This window comes from Malaclemys terrapin, chromosome 13 (genome assembly GCF_027887155.1).
Source record: "Malaclemys terrapin pileata isolate rMalTer1 chromosome 13, rMalTer1.hap1, whole genome shotgun sequence".
In the NCBI taxonomy this organism is placed as follows: Eukaryota; Metazoa; Chordata; order Testudines; family Emydidae; genus Malaclemys; species Malaclemys terrapin.
In genome coordinates, this window is record NC_071517.1 from 40,587,813 (window position 1) to 40,605,997 (window position 18,185).

The following is an 18,185-nucleotide window of genomic DNA, read 5'->3' on the forward strand; positions in this document are numbered from 1 at the left end:
AAGACTCCTTAGCCCAGGAAATAAACAGGCACTGCAAGTCTGCTTGTCTGCTTAGCAAACACTGATTCCTAAAGATTGGAACTACTGCACTTCACTCCCATGCAGGGCACCAGATATCACTGCTGGTTTTCAGCCTCAAATTGCTCCCTCAAGGCATCCCTAATCCTTGCAACTCCGCGCTGGGACACTATAATAGCCCTGACCTCTGGCTGTGCAAATTCAGCCTCCAGTATTGAACCTCGGAGGTCTATGCCTGAGTGAAGCTTTCACCCTTCCCTTCACAAATATTATGGAGGGCACAGCACGCGGATATAACCGCGGGGATGCTGTTTTCGGCCAAGTCCAGCTTCTCATACAGAGATCGTCAGCGGGCCTTTAAACGGCCAAAGGCACACTCCACAGTCATTCGGCACCGGCTCAGCCTGTAGTTGAACCGTTCCTTGCTGCTGTCAAGGCTCCCTGTGTAGGGTTTCATGAGCCATGGCATTAACGGGTAAGTGGGATCTCCAAGGATCACAATGGGCATTTCGACTTCCCCACCCTGATCTTCCGCTCTGGGAAAAAAGTCCCGGCCTGCATCTTCCTGAACAGCCAAGTGTTCCGAAAGATATGTGCATCATGCACCTTTCCGGGCCAGCCTGTGTTAATGTCAATGAAACGCCCACGGTGATTTACAAGCACCTGGAGAACCATAGAGAAATACCCCTTCCGATTAACATACTCGGATCCTAGGTGGGGTGGTCCCAGAATAGGAATGTGTGTCCCATCTATCGCCCCTCCACAGTTAGGGAACCCCATTTGTGCAAAGCCATCCACTATTTCCTGCACGTTACCCAGAGTCACGGTTCTTCTAAGTAGGATGCGATTAATGGCCTTGCAAACTTGCATCAACACAATTCCAACGGTCGACTTTCCCACTCCAAACTGGTTTGCGACCGACCGGTAGCAGTCTGGAGTTGCCAGCTTCCGGATTGCAATAGCCACCCGCTTCTCTACTGGCAGGGCAGCTCTCAATCTCGTGTCCTTGCGCCGCAGGGTGGGAGCGAGATCCTCACACAGTCCCATGAAAGTGGCTTTTCTCATCCGAAAGTTCTGCAGCCACTGCTCGTCATCCCAGACATCCATGACGATGTGATCCCACCACTTGGTGCTTGTTTCCCGAGCCCAAAAGCGGTGTTCCACGGTGCTGAGCATGTTCATGGATAACACAAGCAATTTTGTGTCGTACGCGTTACGCGGCTCGATAGCATCGTCGGACTCCTCACTCTCACTGTCACTTTGGATCTTAAGGAATAGTTCGACAGCCAAACGTAACGTGCTGATGAGATAAGTCAGCATACGCCTCACCAGTTCGGGCTCCATTTCCTGCAGACAGATCACGCTGCACAGAAACCGTTGAAAGATGGCGCTAAAGGTGGATGGAAACAAAGGGATTTCTGGGATGCGAAGCGATGCATAACGGGGCGTTGGGACCGGACCCAGAATCCCCTGCACCCACGCCTCCTTCCCCCAACCCACGGCGCCAGAATGGGAAGAAGTGCTCTGTGGGATAGCTGCCCATAATCTACCGCTCCCAATGGCGCAGCAAATGCTGCAAATGTGGCCACGACAGTGCGCTGGGCAGCTGTCAGTGTGGACAGACTGCAGCGCTTTCCCTACTCAGCTGTACAAAGTCAGGTTTAACTCTCAGCGCTGTACATCTGCAAGTGTAGCCAAGGCCTAAGGAAAATACGAAGCAAGCACGTTTTCTCACCCCACCTGCTGTTGCAGGCAGTTCATAGTTTTTAGTACACAGCCTGGATTTCCTTCCAGCCCTGGTCCATCCTCCCCACTCCAAGGCCCCTGTTGCCTTTCAAGCCATCTTGTTGCCTTCTGTAAAGATGGGAGAGGAGAGGTAAAAATGGAGGCAATTCTCCCTTGTGCTTTTATACCACTCTCCTCTTTGAGGTTCATCCCCCAGTCGGGGGGCAGGCGACAATCAGTCTGTGGCCTAAGTGAGCGTGCAGCCGTCCTTCCGGAGAATTGTAACTCTCCTGTTCCCAGCTCCACAGCTGGTGAACGGCCGGCTGAGCAATTACTGGCCACGTAGCACCGAGCTGGTGTGCAGGTGACATTGTCTCGGAGGAGCTCGTCTGTGGGCGTTTTCCAGCTTTACAGCATGTAACAAACATACAGCAAACTCTCAGAGCTCCATGGACAGTGCTGATAGACACATTTTAATGGGACAATAATATTCAGCAGATGATGACTTTTCCCATGATACCTCACAAGCCATACTTTGCAGAAGATTTATCATTTTATAAACGTGGTGCCCATAAGAGTGTAGACCAGTGGTTCTCAGATGTGTTTCATTGCCACCCCCACCTTGGTGTCTGTGGTCATTTACGCCCCCACCTTGAAAAGCACATATATCACCACCCAGCTCTAAAGGCAGAGTAGTCATTGGCGATGTGCACAGCTCTGAAGGCCTCCAACAGCAGCACAGAAGTTAGGGTGGCCACGTGAAGAGTGATATTCCTCAATATCGCTGTTCACAGCAGACTTATCACCCCATTGCCACCCCGACTTCTGTGCTGCTGCTCCACCTGGGTTTGAGAGCCTGAGCATTTATCCCCACCTCCCAGATAGGCCTGTTCCTTCCTCATGAGCCCCAGCCAACTGGGGCTGAAAGCCAGTGCTCTTTAAAAAAAAAAACCCAACAACCCACACTGATCGCGCCTCCCCTGACACATTCCTGTGCCTCCATTGGGATGCTCTGCCCACATTTTGATAATTGATAGTGTAGAGAGTCACCATGGGGATGCGGACTCAAGATAGTAACACCTGCTCCTTTCCGTCTCTGGGATCCCCAGAGAAAATGTCCGAGCAGGAAAGCGGAACAGATCCGATTAACACTAACCTTGCAAAATTTCAGCTATAAACTTTCCCTCCATCCTTCAGCCCCTACCCCCAGCGAATTCAAAGAGACTGAGCTGGAATTGGGCAAGTGGCATGGGACATGGGCATAATCACTGAATTATTGATCCCTGATTTAACAGAATACAGGAACACTTTGGATAGCTAAACATAGACTACTACAGTTACCCCTCTTAGAATCATAGAATATCAGGGTTGGAAGGGACCTCAGGAGGTCATCTACTCCAACCCCCTGCTTAAAGCAGGACCACTCCCCAACTAAACCATCCCAGACAGGGCTTTGTCAAGCCTGACCTTAAAAACCTCTAAGAAAGGAGATTGCACCACCTCTCCAGGTAACCGATTCCAGTGCTTCACCACCCTCCTAGTGAAAAAGTGTTTCCTGATATCCAACCTAAACTATCCCCACTGCAACTGGAGACCATTGCTCCTTGTTCTGTCATCTGGTACCACTGAGAACAGTCTAGATCCATCCTCTTTGGAACCCACTTTCAGGTAGTTGAAAGTAGCTACCAGATATCCCATCATTCTTCTCTTCCGTAGACTAAACAATCCCCGTTCTCTCAGCCTTTCCTCATAAGTCACGTGCTCCAGCCCCCTAATCATTTTTGTTGCCCTCCGCTGGACTCTTTCCAATTTTTCCACATCCTTCTTTTAGTGTGGGGCCCAAACCTGAACACAATACTCCAGATGAGGCCTCACCAATGTTGAATAGAGGGGAACGATCACGTCCCTTGATTTGCTGGCAATGTTCCTACTTATACAGCCCAAAATGCCGTTAGCCTTCTTGGCAACAAGGGCACACTGTTGACTTATATCCAGCTTCTCATCCACTGTAACTCCTAGGTCCTTTTCTGCAGAAATGCTGCCTAGCCAGTCGGTCCCTAGTCTGTAGCAGTGAATGGGATTCTTTCATCCTAAGTGCAGGACTCTGCACTTGTTCTTGTTGAACCTCATCAGATTTATTTTGGCCCAATCCTCTAATTTGTCTACGTCCCTCTGTATCCTATCCCTACCCTCCAGCGTATCTACCAGTTCTCCCAGTTTAGTGTCATCGGCAAACTTGCTGAGGGTGCAGTCCACATCATCCTCCAGATGATTAATGAAGATACTGAACAAAACCGGCCACAGGATCGACCCTTGGGGCACTCCTCTTGATACCAGCTGCCAACTAGACATGGAGCCATTGGTCACTACCAGTTGAGCCAGTCGATCTACCCAGCTTTCTATCCACTTTATGGCCCATTCATCCAGGCCACACTTCTTTAACTTGCTGGCAAGAATTCTGTAGGAGATCATATAAAAGCTTTGCTAAAATCAAGGAATAAAACATCCACTGCTTTTCCCTCATCCACAGAGCCAGCTTTCTCGTCATAGAAGGCAATTAGGTTACTCAGACATGACTTGCCCTCTTCTTCCAAGTCTTTGAAAATACACATTTACATTTCAATCTCTAGCTATCTAAGGTGGACACACTTTTAAAATCTCTCTCTAAACGTTGACCCTGAGTCAATTACATGCAAGTTGCTTAAACCTTTCTTGACACGTGTCACAGAAGTTTAGATCCTGTGTGGATTCTTCCATGTTTAATAAGGTCAGACCTCCATATGAAACACTTTCCGCAGTCCAAGCACTTGTGGGGTCTCTCTCCTGTATGGATTGCCTGATGTTGAACAAGGTGTGACCTTCTTATGAAACTTTTCCCACAGTCCAAGCACTTGTGGGGTCTCGCTCCTGTGTGTAATGCCTGATGGCGAATTAGGTGTGACCTCTGTATGAAACTTTTCCCACAGTCCAAGCACTTGTGGGGTCTCGCTCCTGTGTGTAATGCCTGATGGCGAACTAGGCGTGACCTCTGTATGAAACTTTTCCCACAGTCCAAGCACTTGTGGGGTCTCTCTTCTGTGTGGATTGCCTGATGTTTAACAAGGTCTGACCGCTCTATGAAACTTTTCCCACAGTCCAAGCACTTGTGGGGTCTCTCTCCTGTGTGTAATGCCTGATGGCGAACTAGGTGTGACCTCTGTCTGAAACTTTTCCCAGAGTCCAAGCACTTGTGGGGTCTCTCTCCTGTGTGAAATGCCTGATGGCGAATTAGGTGTGACCTTCTTATGAAACTTTTCCCACAGTCCAAGCACTTGTGGGGTCTCTCTTCTGTGTGGATTGCCTGATGTTGAACAAGGCTTGATCTTTGTAAATAACTTTTCCCACAGTCCAAGCACTTGTGGGGTTTTTCTCCTGCGTGGATTGCCTGATGTTTAACAAGGTCTGACCGCTCTATGAAACTTTTCCCACAGTCCAAGCACTTGTGGGGTCTCTCTCCTGTGTGGATTGCCTGATGATAAACAAGGTGTGACCTTCTTATGAAACTTTTCCCACAGTCCAAGCACTTGTGGGGTCTCTCCCCTGTGTGGATTGCCTGATGTTTAACAAGGTTTGACCGCTCTATGAATCTTTTCCCACAGTCCAAGCACTTGTGGGGTCTCTCTCCTGTGTGTAATGCCTGATGTTTAACAAGGTCTGACCTCTGTATGAAACTTTTCCCACAGTCCAAGCACTTGTGGGGTCTTACTCCTGTGTGGATTGCCTGATGATAAACAAGGTTTGACCGCTCTATGAAACTTTTCCCACAATCCAAGCACTTGTGGGGTCTCTCTCCTGTGTGGATTGCCTGATGATAAACAAGGTGTGACCTTCTTATGAAACTTTTCCCACAGTCCAAGCACTTGTGGGGTCTCGCTCCTGTTTGTAATGCCTGATGTTGAAAAAGGTTTGCCCTCTCTGTGAAACTTTTCCCACAGTCCAAGCAGTTGTGGGGTCTCTCCCCTGTGTGGCTTAACTGATGTCTAATTATTTGTGTCTTTGATATGAAACATTTCCCGCACTCGAGAGACTGAAGGTAGTGCCAGGGTGGCTCTTTCTTGGGATTTGTCTGCGGCGCTCTGGGATCCTCCTCTCCTCCCCCACCGTAAACAGATTCATCCACTTTCTTCCCTGGGAGGTGTCCCAGAAGCCTCTCTGACCTATGCCAACTTCCCCAGGCTTCTGCCTGCTCCAAGCACTGGGAAAAATTCCCTTCAGCTCTTCCCACAAAGGTCCCCTGCGGTTCCACTTCCCCAGGAACTTCCTCATGATGATTCCCCGCCTCATTCTCACTCCCTCGCTCAGCACCTGCTGGGAGAGACACAATCCAGACAGGAGTCATTGTGCTGGGGAGAAAGAGGAATAGCACAAAGGGAAAACCCAACACAAAGACTGAGCAACGGGACTCCGCCTCCACATCCCACCCAAACATTCACAGAGAAGGAAAGCTGCAAAGCAAACTCCTGCAGATTAGAGGCTGGGTGGAATGGCGTGAGCTATATCTGATGACTGAAGCCCTGTCCTGACTGAGATGAGGAAGAACTGAGGGCGCTTACTCACACCATATTCTGGGATTCTCAGCTTTTTCCTTCATTCCCTAGATGGTTTCTGTGTCAGTCCTCACCTGTACGGGTGCTTCTCGGAAGCCTTCTTTCCTCGCAGACTTGGAGATCGGACACCCAGGGCTCCTCCCCTCGTTCCAGCCGGGCAATCAGCTCAGGTTTGGGAAGGGGGAATCCTGTGCAGAGGGTGAAATCAGACCAGATTAGGGTGCATGGAGCACTGGTGGAGTATTTGTCAGAAAGGACATTCCGTGAGTGGAACCTGTCCCTGCGCTCTGCTGGAGGAACGTGGAAGCCAAGAGGACGGGAAAATGGTCACGGAGTCCCTTGCGCAGAGGAAGTTGTCTGGGGAGGTGAGTTGAATGATTACTACACCCTCACTAGGCTTTCCCAAGATCTGTGCACTCTGGGGGCCTTGCTGACTCACACACAGCTCTGGACTTAAACCCCTGCCTCTTTCTAAACCTGCCGAGCCCAGAGCCCTCCTCATGGCTGGAGCTATTCCCAAGGAGGGAGGTGAACAGGGATTGTTTGTGCAGCTGTGAAACAACACAGACAGGACAATGATGGATTTATGCCCCTTTGAAAGCTGGAGGGTGGGGATGGTTTAGCTTATCCATTGTGTTTTGACACCCATGTCCCACTGGAGAGGGCACAGAGATGCAAGTCTCTCTCACACGGCAGCTGTGCATTATGGAACCCATTCGCCTCTGAGCTAACTGACCAGGGAAGAACCTGACCAGAGTTAGACATGCAGACCCCACGACTTCGAATAACTGAGGGGAGAAGAATCCCTTACCCAGTGAGGTCACCGTCTCGTAGTTCTCCTGCATGACGTCCCTGTAGAGGGCTCTCTGAGCAGGGTCCAGGAGAGCCCCCTGCCCCTGAGTGAAATACACAGCCACCTCCTCGAAGGTCACCGGCATCTGGAACACCAAAAGCCCCCACTCATTACCTGATGCTTCAGCCACAATCCCACTAGTCATGTGTGAGGACAGATAAAGAAATGGAAGCTCTGGGAGCGACAGAGTAGCAGAATCCCACCCCCACCCTGCTCAGAGCAGCCAGGAGGCTTCAGGGGATGGGGAGAAGGTGAGAGCTACTTGTCTCCCCCCAGCACACGGAGCAGGGCAGGGTCTCCTCATTTCCCACACACCTGCGAGACACAGGCTGATACGGGAAGCAGAGCTCTGAGCCAGGGACAGGAATCCCAACAGCTTCCCTTCATATTTCACAGCAGCCTGTGGCTAGTGGGGTCTCACTCCCAGCCCTGTGCAATGGTGTTATATCCTGTTTGAGAAATGGGGGAATGTCCCATCTCCCCTCCCCCATCACCAATGGGCCCACTCAGAATATCAGCAGGTTTATCACACCCTGTCTCCTCCCTGCCCCTGCCCAGGAGCTCCCTGATAATCCCCTACCTGAGCTGGCTCCATCACAGACATTTCCGTTCCCTGTCTCATGGAAGACGGGCCCATCTGGAGAAAAACGTGGACGTGATTCCTCAGCCTGTCAGGGCAAGAAGGGTGATGGGGGAGTTTACAGAAGGGGCTTCAGTCCATGTAACACCGTGATTCCCTCCCAGACTCTTCAGACCCTCCCAGTAACAGTATCTCTGAGCCAAATGCTAGAAAAAAAGCAGAACTAAAGGGGCCACTTTGGGAGATTTTCACACACTTCCATGTAAACTCCTCTCCCTTAGGAGCAGCAGGAGCCCTCTGGTGGCATCACCTAAAGAATGAGCTGCCCTGGACTCCCCCAGCAGCCCCCAGGGACAGGCAGGCAGAGGCTGATCCCATTGGCCCATCCACACTCCCTGCCTGCCCAAAGCAGCAGTGACTCCGGTGTGGCTGAGATGTGAATCCTGCCCAGAAATCACACCAGGGCCCTGGGCGACCCCAAAACTCATGAGACACAGACCCCACCAGCACGGGTGTGTCTGACAATAACACACTGGGAGCAGGGTGTGGGTGTGGGTGTGGGGGGATGGGTTTTTGCCTCTGTCCCCCGCCAGTCTCCCCACACCCCTCCTTCCCTCGCAGTGCCCCCCACTCACATCTTCCCCAATTCCAGCCTCGCTCCCCTCAGTCCCACAATCTCCCCGCATCGCCCCATGTTCCCTTCAGTGCATCCCCGCCCCCATCCCAGCCTGCCCCCCGCATCCCCAGCACCCGCCTCCTGCCCCCACCCCCAGCCTGCCCTCACCCCCCGCCCCTCTTTATCCTCCTCCCCCTGCAGCCCGGGGGTGACGGGGGGGGGCGGGTCTCTCTCACCTTCCCTCCGAGCGGGGCCCCCTGGGGCAGGGGCCGGGCCGGGAAGGGGCCTGGCCGGGCTGGGGGCTCTGCCCTGGGAGAGGCTCCTGGAGCAGCGGGAAGGGCCCTGCTGGAGATTCCCCTCTCCCGGCTGCAGCCCGGGCTCCGGGCTCCCAGCACCAGCCGCCGGGGCTCGGGGATCTCGCCAGGAGCCTGGAGCCAGAGTCCCCGCAGCGGCTGCGAGTCACTTTCTGCTGCCGGGCCTGAGCCCAGCGATCGCTCCCCCCAGAGCCGCCTCCCAGCTGCTCCTGGGTCCTAGCGATCAACCCATCGCGCTGCAGCATCTCTGTGTCCGGCTCCTGTTCCACTCACAGGCTCTATGGTCAGAAGGGCCCATCGTGAGCATCTAGCCAAGGGATTCTCACGACCAAATGTGGTGGCCTCAGAGTGTGGCCAGCAACTCTCACTGGTGGCTGCTCTGACACTTTCCCCTGTAATCCTAACTAACTTTACGAGAAACCAATAAATATGCAGAGGTAAGCAGGGGAAACGGTCTTAGTATTGTGGGGAACTCTTCTGGCTTATACACCACGCTGATAGAATCGAATAGCAAAAGGAGCTGAGTCCTCGCTCCCACTCCCTTTACCTTGAGACCTGCCTGACTTCAAGGACTCCCCTTCCACTCTGGTGTCTGAAACCCCAACAAGGCTGGCCCCAAGATTCCTGCAGGGTCTGCAGCCCCAATTTTATTGCGATCACTCAGGACAGAGGCTAGGATGTCGTATCCGCACTCTGGGGTGCTCTTTTCACTCCGGACGCATCCCCAATGCCGCTATTCAGCATTGCGTAAAGTTCAGAACAAATACGATTTATTAAACAGCAAGTAATAAAAAAAAAATTAAGGAAAAAATGGGAAAGAGGAAAGGAAAACATGATGTCATCCCACGCTGCCCAGGGTCCCTCCCTCGCTCTCCCCAGCTGCTCACCACACCCAGCTCCAGACTGCTCCAGCCACAGCTTCCCTCTGCATCAGTGCTTCTACTCCTCTGCCTCCAACCCAGCTCTGGCTGCTCCTCTCCCCTTAGCTCTGCCCTTCTCTGGTAGGCAGCTCCAGCTCACACAGAGAACTGGCACCTGACTCCCTTATTGGCCTGCCTGCCTCAGGGTTTTCTTTTTTCATTGGATCTTCCTGTCTTTTGGTACTGGGAGAAGCCAACCAACCCCTCCCCTGTGCACTAAGTTTCATTAAGGGGCCAACAGTCATGGGGTCAGGCAACTTCCTGGTGTGTGTGAGCTCCAAAGCATCCTTCAGGTGAATTATAAATTTCTTTGTTTACCCCTTTCTTCCTCTTGGTGATGGACGGCCAGATAAGAGTTTTCTAATACCCATAGTCGGTCCTTTGTCATCTCTCAGGACTTTGAGTGGGACAATCCCTTGAACTATGACATATTTCAGGAACAAAAACTTTGACATATGTCTTGGTCTTTATGGACAGATCCTCTTGTTTGAGCCTGCTGAGGGGTTTTGCCATAACAACAAATGTCCGGGGGTGTTTGCAGAGCACAAGTGCTGAAACTCAGAAACATCCCTGATTATTCACCTTCCCAACTAGCCAATTGCCCTGCATCCACAGCTGATTGATTGCTGCGAGATCCCACCCACCCAGGCCCAGACTCCCAGTCCTGGGGGAGTGTCCCGCAGGTCGGTGCTGACTGACAGCTGTTGCCAGCACTCTGCCACTGTGACAGCTGCCAACACTGCCCTCACCTCATGAGTATCCCCACCGCACCCCCTCCAGCACCTCTAACTCTACAACCCCCCGTCAGTTCCCACCCCCCATCAGCTCCCACCCCCCATCAGTGTCCTCTTTTGGGGCACCTGGAATATGGTCAGCGTAGCAACAAACATACATTAAAATCTCACCATTCTACATGCACTGGTGTCACACGCATTTCAACGGCACAATATTCAGCAGATCATGAGTTTTCCAATGATCCCTCACCAGGCACACTTTGCACACAAAATATCATAACCCTACACAAGTGGTGAACATGGGGTGCAGAGGTTATCACAAGAGGGATCAGTGTGGGGTGAGTGGGGCAACTCTCTGTCATGCCAACGCAGGACACGGTGGGACAGGGGGAGGGCGTGACCAGCTGGCTATCGAGGGCCGTGAAGGAAAGCAAGGAGAGGAGCCCCTCCCCAGGCTTGGTCCAGGTCCACTGGAGCTGCTGGGGAGAGGAACTCCTCCCTCGCCCCAGCCACAGGAGCTGCCACGGCTGGGGAGAGGTGCCTCTCACCCAGTCCCAAGCAGCTGTGGTGAGAGAGGGCTGGGAGGAGTCCTCTCCCCACCGCAGTCTGCACCCCAAACTCCTCATCTGCAGCCCCATCCCACAGTCTGCACACCTGGCCAGAGCCCTCACCCCTGGAGGGATAGCTCAGTGGTTTGAGCATTGGCCTGCTAAACCCAGGGTTGTGAGTTCAATCCTTGAAGAAGCCACTTAGGGATCTGGGGCAAAATCAGTACTTGGTCCTGCTAGTGAAGGCAGGGGTCTGGACTCGATGACCTTTCAAGGTCCCTTCCAGTTCTAGGAGATAGGATATCTCCATTAATTTAAATCCCTCTCTCCCAGCCCGGAGCCCCCCCCACACTCTCCAAACCTCTTGGCCCCACCCCCATATGAACTAGTATGGAGATGATGCACATGTAAGCAGAGTCAGAATGAGCTCTACCCTGACATCTGGTGGTGAATTATGGCGAGTGTGGAAAAGAACTCCAGGGGCTGATCTGGTTTGCATAGGCACAGCCACTCGCCTGGCATGAAACAACAGCAACTCCAAGTGGTTACTTTGGCTGGTGTGGGATCCCCAGTTTCTCTATTATTGGGGCAGGAAGAATAAAGTTTTGTTACCCTGATTCTGTGAATCAAGGCCAGTGGAACTGTTGTATGACAGAAGGACTGAGTGAGTCCTTCACCATTACCTAAGTAGCACTTGCTTGACAAGGGGCATGGGTTACCAAACCCAGTGAATTGAGAAAGGATGGGGTCAGGTATTTATATCTGATGATATGGGCTCTCTTTGAGGGTTTGAAACACCAATTCCACTACCTCCTCTCTCCACTGTTGAATGTCAGAGCTAACTTTGATTCTATTAGGAGTCTAGTTACAGGCAGCTCAGCTGAATTCACTTTGGACTAATGGTGCACTAGCACTGGGGTACTATTGCTAAGAGCTGAAATCACAAAAGAGCTAAAGTTATTAAGAGCTGAGATCACTGAGACTGTGTTAACTAGTGGGGGAGCCTGAAGCTACTAAGCGGCTGGTGGAGCAGCTAGCAGAGTGGAGCCGCACAGGGACGGTTGGAGTGGAGCTGAGCGACTCACAGGGCGGTGAGCAGAGCAGAGCGGCTGGAGGAGCAGAGCGGAGCCTTGTGGGAGCGGCCCAAGGAACAGCTGAAGTGGAGCAGAGCTGAGTGGCTCACAGGTCGGTGAGCAGAGCGGAGCAGCTGCCAGAGCAGTTCGTGGACGGCGGGAGCGGCTCACAGGACAGCTGGTGGAGTGGAGCAGAGCAGCTCGTGGAGAAGGCTGCGGCGGAAACCCACAGAAAGGCAGCCAGTCGGTCTCGGATCACGTAAGGTGCCCCATAACACCCTGCGTGCCTCCACCCCCCACTTGAACTCTGGGGCTGCACTGACCAGGGACAGAGACTTTGGGGGGTTGTTGGACTTTTGGGACTTTGGTGATCCTTGGGTTGCTGGACCCAAGAGACTTTGGGGTTGTTGGACTTTTGGGACCTTGGTGATTCTTGGGTTGCTGGTTTCAAGAACCAAAGGGAAAGGACACAGCCCAATTTGCTGGGGTGGGTTTTTTGCTCATGAAGCCTGTTTGTGTTGTTTTTCCAATTTAATGCTGATGTTGTTTACCTCATGTTATTAAACATTTTCTGTTACACTCAGACTCCGTGCTTGCGAAAGGGGAAGTATCGCCTCCTAGAGGCGCCCAGGGGGTGGTATGTAATTGTCCCAGGTCACTGGGTGGGGGCTCGAGCCGGTTTTGCATTGCGTTATTGAAACGGAACCCCTAGATACAGAACCCGGCCCTTGTTGCTGCCAACTTAGATGGGCAGAAGGGTTACACACATACAGGTGCATAGAACCAAATTCATTCCACACATGGATGTAAAAAATGAGGCAACACTGGTCACAGCACATAAGATGCTCAGAGTGAGTTTACACTAGGAAATCTGGTGGAGGGTCACAGAGATCTGCTGGCTAATCCCGACCTCACCTCCTAGCCTAGCCAGAACTTCAGAGGCTGATGCTGCGGAGGCAGAGGTGGGATCTCCAGGCCTCTGACAAAAGGTCCTGTGGGAATCAGTGCCTCTCAGTGGTGCTGTCTGAATGCGTTTATCCTATGATCCCCAAACACGTGATACCCCCGCACCCAGTTCCCCCTGATATCAAGCTGCACCAGCCCCAGCCATTCAATCCCCAGAGACATCTTCAGAACCCGAAGTCCTGATCCCTTAACATTTGATTCCCCCAGAGCCCAGCACCTTGGGGGATTTGGGGAGGGGAGGAGTTACCAGCCCCCAGGGACACTTGCCCAAAAGGGAACAGCTCAAGTCAGTGGGGAAGCCCAGCTCAGGGGCTGGTGGAAGATGGGGGTTGGGGACAGGTGTCTAGAGTGAAGGTGGGGTCTGGCCCAAGTGTCCTTCTCCTCATCTCCATGGCAGGGGGATCCTGGCTGGCAGGGGTGGGGAGAGGGGGGAACTTCAGCCAGGCAGAGGGAGCAGCTGGTGGAGTTTCTTTCTCTCCCTTCCCCGACCTGTGGCCCATCAGCTCAGCAGCCAGGGCTGCAGCAGGGGGGAGGGGCTGATCGGGGCGTCTCCTCCTCTGCCTGGGGTTTGCTTAGACCAGGCAGAGCCAGTGGGTCACTGACCAGCTGATGCTTGGCTGCTGCTGGATCCTCACCCCAGTCATGGGCAGCTGGATGCTTGGGAGCCAAAAGCCCCTGACGTGTGTGGGAACGAGGAAATGGGGTTATTCCTATGGCCTAGTCAGGGCCCTGAGAGAATTTCCCTGCTGTGTGGGGGAGTCTCGGATGTCCAACATGGTGTTAGCTCCACTTGAAGCGTTTTCCGCACTGAGAACATCTCAGCGGTTTCTTCCCTGTACAGATTTCTAGATGCTTGATACTCCGGGAGCACCTAATGCTTCCCCCGCATTCAAGGCCTCTCTGCTGTGTGGGTCACTGAGGTGTGAAGTCAAATTGAATCTTTTTCTGCAGTCCGGCTATTCCTAGGCTCTCTCGTACCTCTGTGGATTCTCTGACTTTTAATGAGGGGTGATCGCTGAATGAAGCTTTCCCCACAGTCCAAGCACTGATGAGGTCTCTCTCCTGTGTGGATCCTTTGATGTGTTATAACGGCTGACTTTTACAGGAAACATTTCCGACAGTCGAGGCAATTCTGAGGTTTGTCTTAAGAAGGAATGTGAGGTGTGCAATAAGACGAGAGCTCCAATTAAACTTTTCCTACTTTCAAAATATTTATAGTGTCTTTCTCACATGTGGGTTTTTTCATGTTGAGTGAGTTTTGAGCTACAGTTACAATTTTCCCCACATTCCAAGCATATATAAGGTCTGGCTCTTGTGTGGATTCTCTGATGTCTAATAAGTTGTGAGCTTAGTATGAAACCTTTCCCACAGTCCAAGAACTTACGAGGTCCCTCTCCTGTGTGAAGTGTCTGATGTGTAAGAAGTGCTGATCTCTGTGAAACCTTTCCCACAGTCCAAACACTTATGGGTTCTCTCTCGTGTGTTTATTTTCTGATGCTTATTAAGGGCAGTAAACGATCTAAACTCCTACACGCCACAGGGGGCTTCAACAAGGGTACCCTTAACTCACCCACCAATATTGTTAATCTATCCAAACACACCCTTAACCCAGCAGAAGAGTCTGTCCTATCTCGGGGACTCTCTTTCTGCCCCACCACCCGCCCGCACATGATACAATTCTGTGGTGATCTGGAAGCCTACTTTTGTCGTCTCCGACTCAAGGAATATTTTCAACACACCACTGAACAGCGCACTGACCCAAAGGAACCCTCCTATCAACAATACGAGAAGAAGAATTCTACGTGGACTCCTTCTGACGGTCGAAATGACAGAGTGGACTTCTACACAGAGTGCTTCCACAGACGTGCACAGGCTCAGATTGTGAACAAACAGCATCACTTGCCCCATAACCTCAGCCGCACAGAACGCAACGCCTTCCACGGCCTCAGAAACAAGCCTGACATTCTAATCAAAGGGGCTGACAAAGGAGGGGCTGCAGTCATCATGAATAGGTCGGATTATGAACAGGAGGCTGCCAAGCAACTCTCCAACACCACTTTCTACAGGCCACTATCCTCCGATCCCACTGAGACATACCAAAAGAAACTACACCAACTCCTCAAGAAACTCCCTGCTATAGCACGGGAACAAATCTACACAGACATACCCTTGACTGACTGCTCAGAAGGGGTAGACCTGTGTTGTTTTGTCTTTCAGATCATCAGAGAAAATGGATGCCAGCTGAATAGCATTCAACGTACCATGCATTTACTGGCACAATAGGAATTATTTTTGTGTTCTATGGCCAAAATTGTTAAAATTTGCACACCAACAGTCTTTGGAAGCAAGGACATGGAAGGTTAACCCATTCCCCATATTGCCCATGGGATCCTTCTGGCTACCTCAGATTTCTAGCCAGAGGGCTGGGGAGGGAGGAAAGCTATTGGACACCAGAGGTTGTACCGAGTGGACTCCTCAAAAGTGGGTGTGCTTGTCCTGGTTTGTTGCTCCAAAGCTCTGTAATAAAGTTCTTTTACTGGAAGGGTGTACATGGCATACATTGAATAATAAGACTAATGTACTGTATAATAGCAATGTGTATGTGTTCATTGTTGGGAAAAGGTGTATGAATGAAGACTGGAAGTTTCCTTTGTAGGTTAAAAGAACCCAAGAAGGGGAGAAGGAAAAAGAACAGAACGAGTTAACTGGAAAAAAAATAGCTAGCAAGCTCAGTCCAAAGATAAGATGCTGGCCCCATCCCAGGACAATGCCCACAGCTAAGACTTGGCTGACAGCCAAGAACAGGGGGGCCTGAATGTGCCCAAGCAACTATGAGATCTGCAAAACACTGCCAGGCATTAATGAAATGCGTTAGGTTTCTTTTCTCACAGATAAAAGAAGTGCTACCCAAAGACCCTAGCAGCCCTGCTGTTCATTGAAACAAGGAGACTGAGTCTATGTAAAGTCCATCAACAAAAGACTGCTTTGGCTCCATGCTGGAAAGGCCCTTTCTAAGTGCTGTTAACCACCAACACCGCTGTGAAGTGCCAAGGACTGCCTACCTGGAATGGACCCATGCTTCTCACTGTAAAAAGACCCCTCCACCTCGGGAGGGCTCTCCGACTGATAAGCCTATTTCTCCTTCTAGCTCTGCTGTGCCTTCTGGACAGCAGGAAAAAGGAAAAAAAGACAAGGTGAAGTGCTAGTAACCTCTCCCTTATCCACTGACAGACCTACTGTGCCTTTGAATTTTTTTAGAAGACACAAAACCATTACAGGGTGATGTGCTAGTAACCTCTCCCCTGTATAATGCTGAACCATGACTGTTTCAGGAAAAGAGAAGAAGGAACACTTGCTTCATTGGAACCACCAAAGTCCAGGGATTCCTGCCTACAAGAGACATTAAGAACTGACCCTGGTGAAGAAACAAAGAATTATACACTGGCAGGAAGAAACTTGTGGAACCCATGCTTGGGAATGTGGTATAGTACTACACCAAAAAGAAATGTATTAGGATATCAATGAACTGTGATTAACACTACACTAGGGACTGTTAAATTTTCATTACCCTTATCCAATTTCCAGATCACCTCTACATACCCAAATTGCTCACAGGGGGCTGCCATTAGATTAGCACAACAGAGGGCTTGAGTTATTTCCTCTAGAAAGAAAAGTGACTTGACCGGATCCCTATGAGATGGGGCCAATAGTGCAGCAGCAGTTTGGAATATTTTTAAGAACCAAAACATGATGAGAAATTGGGGCACAACTAACCCAGGTACAGGCTGGAGTTGGTGAGTTACATATTATCTCCGCCCTTAGTTCTATGACCCAGAAGTTGCTGACAGAGATGGTACTGAATATCACTAAGGCTGGGAAGGCATTGCAGTGGGATCTAGCATGTTCAAAAATTCAGGATTTCTTGAATGACCAGCTAATGGCCATTCGGAATGATCTAGAGTATCAGGCTTGGCCCACTGCCCTTACAGACACATCAGGAGTACCATCTGATCTGTGGCCATGGAGACATACTTGGAGACTATCTGAATGGAGGTGCGGATGTTCTCAGTGCTCCTTCCAAGCATATGGACTGGTTGAGGGGGTGTGGGCTCCCACATACCGAATCCTGCCGGGTCCAAAGGGAGGATGCATGTGGGATTGGGTAATTCACCGAGACATCTATGTCACCCTACTTCTAATATCTGAGGGGACAGGAATCCCTTACCCAGCGAGGTCACTGTTGGCGATTCTGAAGGGGGCAGTCAGGGGGTGGAAAGTGGGAGGGGGCAGATAGGGGGCAGGGCCAGGCTGTTTGCAGAGACACAGCCTTCCCTACCTGGCCCTCCATACAATTTTATAATCCTCATGTTGCCCTTGGGCCAAAAATGTTGCTCACCCCTGGGCTAAGTCCTTTAAGTTACTTGCACCCCTGACCATTAGGAAGGAAACAGATGCGTGAGGGGATGGCTGGCAGCAGAACCTCAAGTCTAACATGCCAGGGGGAGTTCAGAATTTAGCCAAAACCAAAGTCGGTGGAGTTGAGGATGTCGGCTGGTTCCTCTTCTCTGGTTTGCCCTCCTTCGTTTGCCTTTCAGGATCAGGATGATGAAGGCACAATTGTGCCAGGAGACAGCGGGTGTGAGACATTCCACAAGGTACAATCTGGACTGTTGAACTGCTTAATTCTCCATCCCTTACACCCCGGGAATGTGCATCTTGGACTGCTCGGTCTGTTCACGGTGATGGAAAAACTCAGTAATTAGTGGGTCACCCCCATAAAGGGGCCGGATTAGGACACAGCCTTGTTCTCTCCAGTCAAATCCCCCAAACACTTCAATGAAAACACACAGGTCCAGACAAAACACTAAAACCAGTTTATTAACTGGAGCAAGGGGGTTTTTAGGGATTACAAGGGAGAAAGATGTAAAAGGTCAGAACCGGTTAAAACTATAAAATTAAAACTTGAATTTTAAATCCTAAATTTTACCAATTTAAGGAAAATGAGAAGCAAGCAGGTTTTCGCATCCCGCCCGCTGTTGCAGGCAGTTCACAGTTCTTAAACCCAAGCTGGATTTCCTTACACCCTCCCCAGTCCAAGGTCCCTGTTCCCTTTCAAGCCATTTTGCTTCCTTCTGTAAAGATGGGAGAGGAGAGGTAAAAATGGAGGCAATTCTCCCTTGTGCTTTTATACCACTCTCCTCTTTGAGGTTCATCCCCCAGTCGGGGGGCAGGCGACAATCAGTCTGTGGCCT

At 51.1% G+C, this 18,185-nt stretch overlaps 1 protein-coding gene across 1 annotated transcript; it reads right to left on the reverse strand.

Annotated features, from left to right (window-relative positions):
• Nucleotides 1-3,786: 3,786 nt before the first annotated feature.
• LOC128847378 (zinc finger protein 436-like) lies at nucleotides 3,787-8,818 on the reverse strand. Its single transcript, XM_054046768.1, has 5 exons — nucleotides 8,615-8,818; nucleotides 7,763-7,850; nucleotides 7,141-7,267; nucleotides 6,404-6,517; nucleotides 3,787-6,087 (listed from the first exon to the last, which is right to left on the reverse strand). The coding sequence occupies exons 2-5, from the start codon at nucleotides 7,817-7,819 to the stop codon at nucleotides 4,466-4,468; spliced, it is 1,920 nt and encodes a 639-aa protein (XP_053902743.1). The 5' UTR covers nucleotides 7,820-7,850; nucleotides 8,615-8,818; the 3' UTR covers nucleotides 3,787-4,465.
• Nucleotides 8,819-18,185: the final 9,367 nt, after the last annotated feature.

Coding starts and splice junctions, on each gene's coding strand:
- LOC128847378 (XM_054046768.1), bottom strand. CDS start 7,819: ATGGGCCCGTCTTCCATGAGACAGGGAACGGAAATGTCTGTGATGGAG. Junction 6,518..7,140: donor CGAGACGGTGACCTCACTGG/GTAAGGGATTCT, acceptor CCCTCTGCACAG/GATTCCCCCTTCCCAAACCT. Junction 6,088..6,403: donor TCCGAGAAGCACCCGTACAG/GTGAGGACTGAC, acceptor CTCTCCCAGCAG/GTGCTGAGCGAGGGAGTGAG.